Raw genomic sequence first — 12,306 nt, 5'->3', positions numbered from 1 at the left:
ATTTATCTTAATCTGACTTCTCTGTGTTCTACATGTGACCTTCTGAACTCTCTGTGATGACTACAACCAGTCTTTGTGTTGCCCCTCAAAGGATCACTGGACATAAACTTCCCAAAATGTGACTTTCTTCTCCTGCTTCCTATATAACTAATGACATATCTAATAGAGGGCTGTAAAAAAGGTTTTAGAGCTGCCATTTTTACACTGAAAGTACGAGACAGCAATGAACCTGCTGTGAGCTTGCCTGGGAATAGCTCTTTTACAGGCGCTCTTAGTTCATCAGGTGAGTGGGTTGGGCTGGCACACTACTGCAATGTCTGAACGAAAGAAGTGAAATATTCAACAGGTAGGCGTTGCTTTCCGTAATCATTTCAAGGTTGACACCTTGAGATGAGTTTTGTCAATAGACGTCCTCCCCTTTGCAAGTTGGCCACGCCCCGTGCAAGGCTCACGCGCCGCGCGCTGTGCTCAACAGAGTTATTGAGACTGGGGTGATCACAGATCCCGACCCCTTACCATGTGATCAGCTGTCAGCCAATGATAGCTGATCATGTGATGTAAACATAGGATCTGTAAACGTTTTCTTTTCTTCTTGCGCTGACAGCCGATGCCCGGATTCTGTTGAAGGGACATTGGTCCTGAGCAGGGAGGGGCGAAGCCGCCTCATATGCGCCCACAGTGCCCAACAATCAGTGCTCACAGTGCCCAACAATCAGTGCCCACCAGTACATCAGTGCAACCTATCAATGCCCGCGAGTACCACCTATCAATGCTCACCAGTGGTGCCAATCAGTGCTACAGTGTCGCCTACCAGTGCCGATCAGTGACCATCACTGCCACCCATCAGTGCCCATCACTGCCACCCATCAGTGCCACCTATTAGTGCTCTTCAGTGCCACCCATCAATGCCCTTCAGTGCCACCCATTAGTGCCACCAATCAGTGCCACATCTCAATGCCCACCAATGCCACCTCATCAGTGCCCAATGGTGCCGTCTATTAGTGGCCATCAGTGTAGCCTCATCAGCGTACATCAGTGAAGGAGAAAAATTACCTGTTTGCAAAATGTATTAACAAAATATAAAATGGTTTTGTATTTTTTTATTTTTATTTTTATTCTGTCTTTTTTTATTTTTCAAATACCACCAAAAGAAAGCTCTATTTGTGGGATTTTTTTTTATAAAAATGTCATTTGGGTACAATGTTATATGACCGCGCAATTGTCATTCAAAGAGTGACAGCGCTAAAAGATGAAAATTGGTCTGGGCAGGAGGGGGGTTTAGGTGCCCAGTAGGGTGGCCACCTGTCTGGGATTCATCCAGACAGTTTGGGTTTGGAATCATGTGTCCGGGTTTCAGGCAGTCTGAAACCCGGACACATGATTCAGAATGGACTATGGCTTCCTAGCAGGGTTGCTGGCTGCAGTTGTCTAAGCTGAAAGTGTCTGTTACACTCTCTTTCACACTGCCCAAAGTTGGCACTAACAATGCCCCCTTCCCAAACAGATGGAAGAGGAAAGAAGGCTCGATCTGCACCTCTTTCTCCCACCCCTACCCCTCTGTGCCTGCCCACACTCCAATCCCCGGCGCTGTGCCTCAGTAAAGGAACGTGGGGGCTGGAAATTTGAAGTCCAGCAGCCTCAGATACATCTGGATAAGAGGTGCTGGCTGCCAAGGGGTGAGTGAGCTTACCATGAATCTCTGTCTGTGATTTGAAATCACCCCCCTTCTCTCTCCTACCTCCTTTACCTGAGTGAGTACACTAAGGTAAAACAGGATTCTCAGAGCACCCCTTAACATCAGAGTTCCCCTTTACACCAGAGGCCACAGTGTTCCTCCTTACATCAGAGTCCTCTCCGTACATCAGAGTTCTCAGTGTTCCCCCTTAAATCAGGGTGCCCAGAGCATCCCTTAGATTAGAGTCCCCAGAGTTCTCCTTTACATCAGAGTCTGCAGAGTCCCCTCTTACAGTGTAAGGGAACTCTGTAAGTTCAGATGTAAAAGGGGAACTCTGTGGACTCTGATGTAAAGGGGAACTCTTGTTATTAACTTCATATAATTATAAATGTTATTTAATATCAGAAAAATATATGCATAGTTTATACTATAAAAAAAAAAATTCTGTGTGCCGCAAAAATGTTCGGGTTTCACTTGAAGAAAAGGTGGCAACCCTTGTGCCCAGTAAGCAAGTGGTTAAGATTTAGTTAACACAGGTTACAATTTCTTACATTTATATATACATTTTTAACTAGCGCCAGGGTTTCTATAGCTCCGAGCTTTCTCTGTGTAATCCCGTCTGCTCCTTCCTTGCACATGCAAGGGGGTGACATTGAGGACAGGAATATTTTTCTACATTTTTATTTAATGCAAAAAAAAATGCATAAAAACATGTGTGACTTATCAAGGAGATGTTTTGATCATACTAGTTTAGGAACATAAAGCATATTTGGTTTCATGTTACCTGCTAGGCCGTGTTCTCGCCCTCTTTGTAAATTGATTGCTGCTAGATCAAACCCAATACGCTTCACCATCTTAAAGAGGCGGTCCCTCAACTCATCATCCACAATCTGATTTTGCTTGTTAAGTTTGGCAGAATTGGCCATCATACCCCGAAGGAAAGGGTCAATTCCATCTGCAAGTAGGAAACACCGGTAGTATTGTAAAAATTAAAGTAAGATAATATTAAAGTTATTGTTAACCTTTTGCATTTTTTTAAAAATAAAAAACATGTTATACTTACCGGCTCAGTGCAATGGTTTTGTACAGAGCAGCCCCAATCCTCCTTTTCTGGGGTCCCCGTCGCTGTCCTCCTCCCTGCTGAGTGCCCCCATAGAAAGCTGCTTGCTCTGGATACATTTGTGTGTGCTCACATCCCAAGCCAGCCCTGTGTGTTCTCACAGGGAACACAGAGTGTAGCTCAGCCCTGCCCCCTCCCCTCCTCCTCAGCTGTGATTGACAGCAGCAGGAGTCAATGACTCCCATTTCTGCCCTCCGTCCAGTGAGGAGGGAGAGAGCCGAAAGAGTCGCTGCTCTCATACACATCGCTGGATCGAGATCGGCCTAAGGCAAGTATGGGGGGAGGGGGGGAGGTCTGAGGGAAAAGCAGCACACTGATGGTTTTTTAACTTAACGCATGCATTAAGGTTAACCTCCCTGGCGGTAAGATTATGTCAGATTTTTGCGTCTCAAAGCTGTACAATGTTTTGCATGGAAATTTGCCATTTTATATTGTAGGGCTGTAAATCTTAGGAACAACTCACTTAAATCTGTCCAAACAAGAGTCTAGTAGACATCCCGGGTATGATAAAGTTTGAAACACAAAATCATAAATTATAATATATTAAATAACTGTAAATAATTATAACAAATAATAATATCCCTTTCATGACTAAGCTTATTTCTGACATTTTTTGCTTGCAGGTTAAAATCCGTATTTTGTACGAAAAAATTCCTTGGAGCCCCCAAGCATTATATATATATTTTTTTTTACCATAGACCCTAGAGAATAAAATTAGCGATTGTTTTACTATTTTATGTCACACGGTATTTGCGTAGTGGTCTTTAAAACACAATTTTCTGGGTAACACTTTCATGAATTAAAAAAAAAACTAAACAGTAAAGTTAGCCCAATTTTTTGGTATATTGTGAAAGATGATGTTATGCCGAGTAAAATAGATACCTAACATGTCATGCTTTGAAATTGTGCAAACTCCTGGAATGGCGAAAAATTACGGTACCTAAAAATCTCTGTCGGCAACGCTTTAAAAAAAATTACCGGTTACCAGGTTAGAGTTACAGAGGAGGTCTGGTGCTAGAATTATTGCTCTCGCTCTGACAATCGCGGCGATATCTCACATGTGTGATTTGAACACCGTTTACATATGCCGGCGCGACTTACTTATGCGTTTTCTTTGCTGCGCGAGCTCTTGGGGACGGGGGCACTTTAAAAAAAACTTTTTTTTCTTATTTTTTTTTTTCAGTCTCTATAAAAAAATAAATAAAATGTTGATCAGCTTTATTGCTGTCACAAGGAATGTAAACATCCCTTGTGACAGTAATAGGTGGTGACAGGTACTCTTTATGGAGGGATCAGGGGTCTATTTTGTCCGACGGATTTTGTCCCAAACTATTGCATACACACGGTCGGACAAAGTTGTCGGAAAATCCGATTGTACATAACGTGATGACGTTATTTCGTTACGACGGGACTACGTTCAGGCTAGTAGCCAATAGCTTTGGTCTAGGAATTTGATCTGAGCAGGCGTGGCACTTTGTCCGTCGGAGTAGGCTACACATGATCGGAACATTTTGTCGGAAAATTTTACGTACAAGTTGGAAAACTTGGTCCGTCAGATATTCCGACGGAAACAGTCCAATGGAGACCACACACAGTCGGATTATTATCCAACAAAACGGTCCGATAGGACACATTCCGTTGGAATCTCCGACTGCGTGTACAAGGGCTAATTTTTTTCAATTTCGACGCCATTGGCAGCCGAGTAAACCAGAAATTGCGCTGTGACGTCGCTTCTGTGTTTACACATAGGAGACTGGAACCAAGCCATTTCCGGCATTGATTCAGTCTCTCTCTAGCTAGTGGAAGTGCCGGATTGCGCATTGGGTCTCCTGGGGGAATGGGAGGCCCGGGAACAGCGGCGGAAAGCAGCGGGGGGGGGGGTGACTTTTAGCCGCGTCAGTTGTTATCTCTAAAGAGCCGACCGCCCGTTCTAAAAAAATGGTACCCGGGGGATGCATGCAGCATATATATATGAGATCTGAGGACTTTTTGACCTCAAATCTCATATTTAAGTGGACCTGCCATGTTTTTTTCTATTACAATGGATATTTACATTCCTTGTAATAGGAATAAAAGTGCCAATTTTTTTTTTAAACAGTGTAAAAATAAAAAATAAAAGGTAAAATAAATAATAATAATAAATTTTTTTTTTTTTAAATGTGCCCTGTCCCGCCGACCTCGTGCGCAGAAGCGAACGCATGCGCGAGTAACTCCCGCATATGAAAACGGTGTTCAAACCACACATGTGAGGTATCGCCGCGATCGGTAGAGCGAGCGCAACCCATCTAGCCCTAGACCTCTGTAACGCAAAACATGCAACCTGTAGAATTTTTTAAATGTTGCCTATGGAGATTTTTAAGGGTAAACCTTTGTCGCCATTCCATGAACGGGCGCAATTTTTAAGTGTGGCATGTTGGGTATCAATTTACTCAGCATAACTTTATCTTTCACAATATAAAAAATGGGCTAATTTTACTGCTGTCTTATTTTTTTATTCAAAAAAGCAAATTTTTTCCAAAAAAAGTGTGTTTGTAAGACCGCTGCGCAAATACGGTGTGAAAAAAAGTATTACAATGACCGCTATTTTAAACAAAAAAAATATATATAATGTTTGGGGGTTCTAAGTAATTGGTGCGCATTTGCAAGTGGGTAGAGTAGGGACAGGTACCCCATTTGTTAAGATAGAACTAGCAGCAGGGATAGGTTTCGGACGTGGAGGAAAAGCAAGTTCGCTGGATATCTTCCCGCTTGTGCATGAGACTTCCAGGTCACATTCTGTCCCTCCTAACATGTGCTGTTGGCCCTACACACTGTTGGGACCTGTAAGTGTTCCTGGTTGGGCTGTCTTCCCATGGGACTTGTTGTGAACTGTCTTTGCATTGCTTCAATACAAGTTCTTTATATTGTACTTGGACTGTATGTGTTATTGCTGCTGCACCCCACCTACAAGCTGACAAGTAACATTATTATTATAATGGCCCAGTTTACCTTCTTTTATTATCCTCCATGTGGAAAAGAATGTCTGGTGAAGGGGGACAGCAGGATTTGTTTGATGGGGCTGATATCCATTTCCTAGACGATACACCACCGGATGTACCAGAGTGTGCCCCATACGAAAAGCAATAGTAAATGCATTTGACACCCTTGGGTCCTCCTCATCATTATAATCGGTATATGGAGGTAGAACATGAGACATGTCACTGCCCAGCAATAGGGGAAGCCAATCTTTGTATGTAATTTTCTGTTAATGAGAAAATATATATAGATAAAATAAGTCACATACATAAACAAATGAACAGTAAGGCAGAGAGAGATATACGAAGGAATTATATATATTCAGAAATAGAAATGTTAAAAGTTTATTTTTATCAATTAACAAAATGTAAAGTAAATGAAAAGAAGAGAAATCCAAATCAAATATTTGGTGTGACCACCGTTTGCCGTTCTTTACACTGAAGATAATTCTTAATGCCATTGGCTGTATGTTTGCAGTCGTTGTCTTGCGGCAGTACATTTGGGGCCAATCACGCGCCTCCCTGATGGCATGATGGACACAGTAAATATTCGTCTGTATTTCTCAGAATTGAGGACACCATTGATCCTGACCATATCTCCAACTCCAGTTGCAGAAATGGAACCCCAAACTTGCAAGGAACCTCTGCCATGCTTCACTGTTGCCTGCCCCTGTCAGGTGTTAATTTCTTACAGCAGAAGGAAGTTGTGGAGCGTGGGATTCTTTATATAGTATTTTCAGTCAGTTTTTAAAGCGGAGCTCCAGGTTCCCCCTCAAAAAATGAAAAGTTAGCTGCTGCAAATACTGAAGATGCTGACTTTTAATATTAGGGCACTTACCTGCCCAAGAATTCAGCAGTGTCCTTACCTAAGTCGATTTTTCAATCGGCTATTGGGTGCTGAAGCTTCCATTTTGACTAAAGTAAACCGTCAGTGAAGCCTTGCAGCTTAATGGCTGGTTTCCTACTGCACATGTACAGAGAATGCTGCGCTTTGTGAAGGGGTCAGCTATGGAGAGGGGGGAGGGAACTTCCAGCTCAGTTGGCCCTGGAAGTGGGAGTGGGTACCTGTCAAAACCAGGTACTTTTTCCCCCCCAAAAGGTGCTATAATTAATCTTAGGCAGCTCTCCCAGGAGAGATGCTGAAAGTCAGTTCTTAACTCAATTATAGACTAAGTGTGCAGGCAGCAGGAGGGAAAGTGCAAAAAGCAGAGTGCATGAATTACTGGTTTAATTATACTCAGAATCTTGTGCACACTTTAAAAACTGCAGCCCATTAACCACTTCTGGACCGCCCCATAGCAAATATAATGCTACAGGATGGTCCTCCTGTACAGAATCAAGCACATATATGCGATTCTGCACTTACGCCTAAGGGGGTGCACGCGCCCCACCAGTAGGCTGCTTCTACTGTGAATATTCACAGCAGAAGCCGATCTGTGGGTGCTGGGCGCAATACACTTATTGGTATTTTTTTGTACTAAAAATATGTAACAGAATACCTATTGGCCTAAATTTATGAAGAAATTAGATTTTTATAATAATTTTTTTTTGGATATGTTTTATAGCAGAAAGTAAAAGAAAAAAATCCCCCCAGTTTGTTTCTCTTTTTTTTGTTTATAGTTGAAAAAAAACAAAAAACACAGTGGTGATAAGATACCACCAAAAGAAAGCTCTATTTGTGGGGAAAAAAGGACATCAATTTTATTTATGTACGGCGTTGCATGACTGCACAATTGTCAGTTAAAATAACGCAGTGCAGTATAGCAAAAAATGACCTGGTCATAACTCTTATAGTGGTCAAGTGGTTAGAGTAACAGTGCTCCCTCTGCAGTATATGGAAAATGCAGTTGCATTTGTGTACACAGTCTATACAGTGGTTCTCAACCTCAGTCCTCAAGTACCCCCAATGGGCTATGTTTTGGGAACTTCCCTTAGATAAAATAGCTCTTATGAATACCATGTCATTGATATATCGATTTAACCACTTAAAGACCGCCCACCGCATATATACTGCGGCAGGGCGGCTCTAATGCACGAAACAATGTACCTGTACGTTGTTTTCTGCAATAGATACTGTGGGCGCACGTGCGCCTGCTTCTCAGAGGAGGAGCCCATGCACATGTCCGGTGGACCCAATGTCTGACGATCAATCATGGTACAGAGAGGTAGAACGGGGATCATGCTTAAAGCAGAGCTCCACCCTAAAGTGGAGCTTCCGCTCATTGGAACCCTCCCATCCTCCGGCACCACAATTGGCACCTTTCAGGGGGGAGGGGGGTGCAGGTACATGTACAGTACAGGTATCTGCACCCACTTCCGGCATAGATATCTGCGGAAAGGGGCGTAAATTTTGCAGAATCGACGCCCCTTTCCGAAGGTCCCCCGCTGTCTGCTGGGAAACACACGGATCCCAGAGACAGCGGGGACCATCCTTATCGCGCAGCGCGACTCGCGCATGCGCAGTAGGGAACCGGGAAATTAAGCCGCAAGGCTCCACTTCCTGATTTCCATACCCAAGATGGCGGCGGCAGCACCCGAGAGACGATCGAGAGATCGGCTTCGGGTGCCGACATCGCGGGCGCGCTGGGCGGGTAAGTGTCATTATTTTAAAAGTCAGCAGCTGCAGTATTTGTAGCTGCTGGCTTAAAAAAAAAAAAAAAACGGTGGACTCCCGCTTTAAGAAACAAGGCAGATCCCTTTTCTGACAGGCGACAACATGGGGATCTGTTGTTCCTAGTGATCAGGATCAACGATCTCTGTGTTATTCCTGCCAGCACTTCCCCCACACAGTAAGAAAACTTGGGGGAACACATTTAACCCTTTGATCGCCCTGATGTTAACCCCTTCCCTGCCAGTGTCATTCATATATTAATCAGTGCATTTTTTAAGCACAGACCACTGCATTGGTGTCACTGGTCCCCAAAAAGGGTCCAATTTGTCCACCGCAATGTCACAGTCTCGCTAAAAAACGCTGATCGCCACCATTACTAGTAAAAAGCATTACAAAAAATAAATAGATAAATAAAAGTCCACAAATCTATTCCGTAGTTTGTAGCCCTGTACGTTGTTTCCTGCAATAGATACTGCGGACGTGAGTGCATGCGCCTGCTTCTCAGAGGAGGAGCCCATGCACATGTCCTGCAGACCCAATGTCTGATGCCCGATTGCAGTACAGAGAGGCAGAACAGGGATCATGCCTAGGTAAACAAGGCAGATCCCCGTTCTTATAGGCGACAACATGGGGATCTGCTGTTCCTAGTGATCAGGAAAAACTATCTCTGTGTTGTTCCTGTCAGCACTTCCCCGTAAGAAAACACACTTAACCCGTTGATCGCCCTGATGTTAACCCCTTCCCTGCCAGTGTCATTCATACAGTAATTAGTGCAATGTCAGTCTCGCTAAAAATCGCTGATCGCCGCCATTACTAGTAAAAACCATGAAAAAAAAATTTAATAAAAGTCCATAAATCTCCTGTAGTTTGTAGACGCTATAACTTTTGCACAAAACAATCAATATAAGCTTATTGGGATTTTATTTACCAAAAATTTGTAGCAGAATACAAATTGGCCTAAATTGATGAAGAAATTCATTTTTTATCTTTTTTTTTTTGATATGTATTATAGCAGAAAGTGAAAAATATAGTTTTTTTTTTCTAAATGGTCAGGCTTTTTTTGGTTATAGCGCAAAAGGACATCAATTTTATTTGGGTACAGCATCGCACGACCGCACAATTGTCAGTTAAATTATCGCAGTGCCGTATCGCAAAAAATGGCCCGGTCATTAAGGGGGTAAATCCTTCCGGGGCTGTGGTTAAGTGGTTAAAGCAGCTGTGGAGAGCAAAGGAAAACCTATAAACATGGCCCATTGGGGGAGGACTAAGGATGAGAACCTCTGATCTATGCTGCTCTTTAGTTAATTATTTTTGTATGCTGCCATCTTGTGACAATTTTTTGTATTGCATGTTATTTTCTGTTTTTCCTTCCTTTTTCTTTGTGTAGGCTTCTGTTAGCCTTCCTCCTCCCAAGACACACATTGGGGCTAGTAAAATAAACACTAATTTTTTACTGCCTTAAACACTTCTATATCAAATCTACCACATCTTATTGTATTGCCTTAGCATTCTGCATACAGGAAAGACATTTGGGAATTCCAAATGCTTAGTTAGCTCAGCTAAATGATGAAGATTGTCCACAGTGATTGTCTCTGCTATATTCAGACCATATTCAAGTAAAGAGATGTCTCAGGAAGAAATAGCCACTATCACAATGTTTGTAGTCAGTATAGTAACACACCTGCAAAATGCTGCCTACAATCTTGCGGGTCTCTTGGTACAGCCTCTCCCCAGACCAATGAGGGTTTAATTTGTAAAGCTGCGTGGCAATGCGGTTATGTTCACGAACAAAGAGCGTGTGAAAAGTTGTAAGACCAAGCTGTTCACTCACACGAGAATCTCCTGTAAAAGGTCAAATTAATTAGGAAACAGACTGACATTTTGATATTATACTAGGTGAATTTAAAGAATAACTCCAATAAACTGTGTATATATATATATATATATATATATATATATATATATATATATATATATATATATATATATATATATATATATATATATATAACAAATATATATAAAAACACACACACAAAAACATATATATATATATAACAAACTGTATTTATACACACACACACACAAAAACACACACACACCCACACACACACACATATATATGCTAGCGAAACTCGCTTTCTAAAAATATATACACAATGGGGTTTATTTACTAAAGGCAAATCCACTTTGCACTACAAGTGCATTTCAAGTGCAGCCGCTGTAGATTTGAAGATTTAAAATGAGGGGAAGCTCTGCTGATTTTATCATCCAATCATTTTCAAGTGAAAATGCTGTTTTTTATTTTCCTTGCATGTCCCACTCAGATCTACAGCGACTGCACTTCCAACTGCACTTTCAGTGCACTTGTAGTGCAAAGTGGAATTGCCTTTAGTAAATAACCTCCCATGTCCTCAATGATGTAGGTTGACCAGACATCCCTGGTTTCCAGGGAAAGTCCCAGGACTGAGGACACTGCCCCCAGACCAAGTCTGTCTCTGGTTTTATCTGCGGATTCAGGACAGGTGTTCTGTCAATTTCTCCAATCCATCAGAAACTCCAACCACATTACTTCCGGTTTATTTAAACCCTTGGTTATTGTAGATTTTGACGAATTGGTGGTTGGACACAACACCGACAACCGAATAGAGTCTGGTACAGGAAGATTGAGCTGTTTTGACAGCACAGTAGCTAATGAGGGCAAAGTTGTCGCCGCCTCGGAGGCAGGCATTTTGTTGGCTAGTATCAGAGCAGATAATGCAGAATAATATCCTGCACTGGACTCTATTCAGTTGCCATTGTTGTGTTCAACCACCAATTCATCAAAAACTACAATTATTGCTGGTTTAAAGAAACCGAAAGTTAAGTAGTTGGAGTTTTTGACTGGTTGGAGCATTTGACAGAACACTGGCTTAACATAGACATTAGACAGGGCATCCCATGCTGGCTGAGAAACAGTCTGGTGATGCTGATGTCACCTGCTGGACGATTCCACCTGCACTCCTGCTGCTGTTCAGTGGAGGAGAAGCAGAGTCAAAAATTGACTGTGTGGGGGGCTGAGACCAAGTGGTGAGCATATGGGGGGGGGGGGGGGTTCTGTTCATATACAGGTGAGGGCAGGGGGGTAGCAGGGGTCAGAGCTGATGCGGCTGCATGGAGAGTTTAACTGTTGTGGGGGAAGGGCTAAAAGGTGGCTGCAGAGATAATCAGTGAGAGCAGGTTGCAGAGGTAGGGATCTGGGGGCAGAAGTGTCCTCTGTGCATAGCAAACCTCTGAATCCTGCACTCTATACCTAACACCCTCCTGTATATTATGCAGTCCTGTGTCCAGCGCTCTGTGTATTATGTAGTCCTTTGCCCAGTGCTCTGTGTGTTATGTAGTCCTGTACCCAATGCTCTGTGTATTATGTAGTCCTGTACCCAATGCTCTGTGTATTATGTAGTCCTGTACCCAATGCTCTGTGTATTATGTAGTCCTGTACCCAGCGCTCTGTGTGTTATGTAGTTCTTTGCCCAGCGCTCTGTGTATTATGTAGTCCTGTGCCCAGCTCTCTGTGTATTGTGCAGTCCTGTACCCAGCGCTCTGTGTATTATTTAGTCCTGTGCCCAGTACTCTCTGTATTATGCAGCCCTGTGCCCAGCACTCTGTGTATTACAGTGGCGGTGCATCCATTAAGGGTGCAGAGGTCAGCTATGGATGTGGGGGCAGAAGTGTCCTCTGTGCATAGCAAACCTCTGAATCCTGCACTCTATACCCTTACACGCTCCTGTATATTATGCAGTCCTGTGCCCAGAGCTCTGTGTATTATGCACTCTTGTGCCCAGCGCTCTGTGTATTATGCAGTTCTGTGCCCAGCGCTCTGTGTATTATGCAGTTCTGTGCCCAG

The 12,306-nt window shown here is 43.0% G+C and overlaps 1 protein-coding gene across 1 annotated transcript in view; it reads right to left on the bottom strand.

Moving 5' to 3' along the window:
- Positions 1-12,306, bottom strand: part of LOC143982063 (myeloperoxidase-like) — a 44,327-nt gene that overhangs the window by 8,448 nt on the left and 23,573 nt on the right. The window contains exons 9-11 of the mRNA XM_077480447.1: positions 10,102-10,262; positions 5,784-6,036; positions 2,460-2,630 (exon numbers count right to left, since the gene is read on the bottom strand). Of these exons, the coding sequence (XP_077336573.1) occupies positions 2,460-2,630; positions 5,784-6,036; positions 10,102-10,262 (585 nt within the window). The remainder of the gene's footprint in view (positions 1-2,459; positions 2,631-5,783; positions 6,037-10,101; positions 10,263-12,306) is intronic.

The sequence above is a fragment of the Lithobates pipiens genome, unplaced genomic scaffold (genome assembly GCF_037356315.1).
Source record: "Lithobates pipiens isolate NorthernLeopardFrog02 unplaced genomic scaffold, aLitPip1_a1.2 Scaffold_16, whole genome shotgun sequence".
Lineage (NCBI taxonomy): Eukaryota > Metazoa > Chordata > Amphibia > Anura > Ranidae > Lithobates > Lithobates pipiens.
The sequence above is the reverse complement of the archived record's forward strand: the minus strand, read 5'-3'. Positions and strand labels throughout refer to the sequence as shown.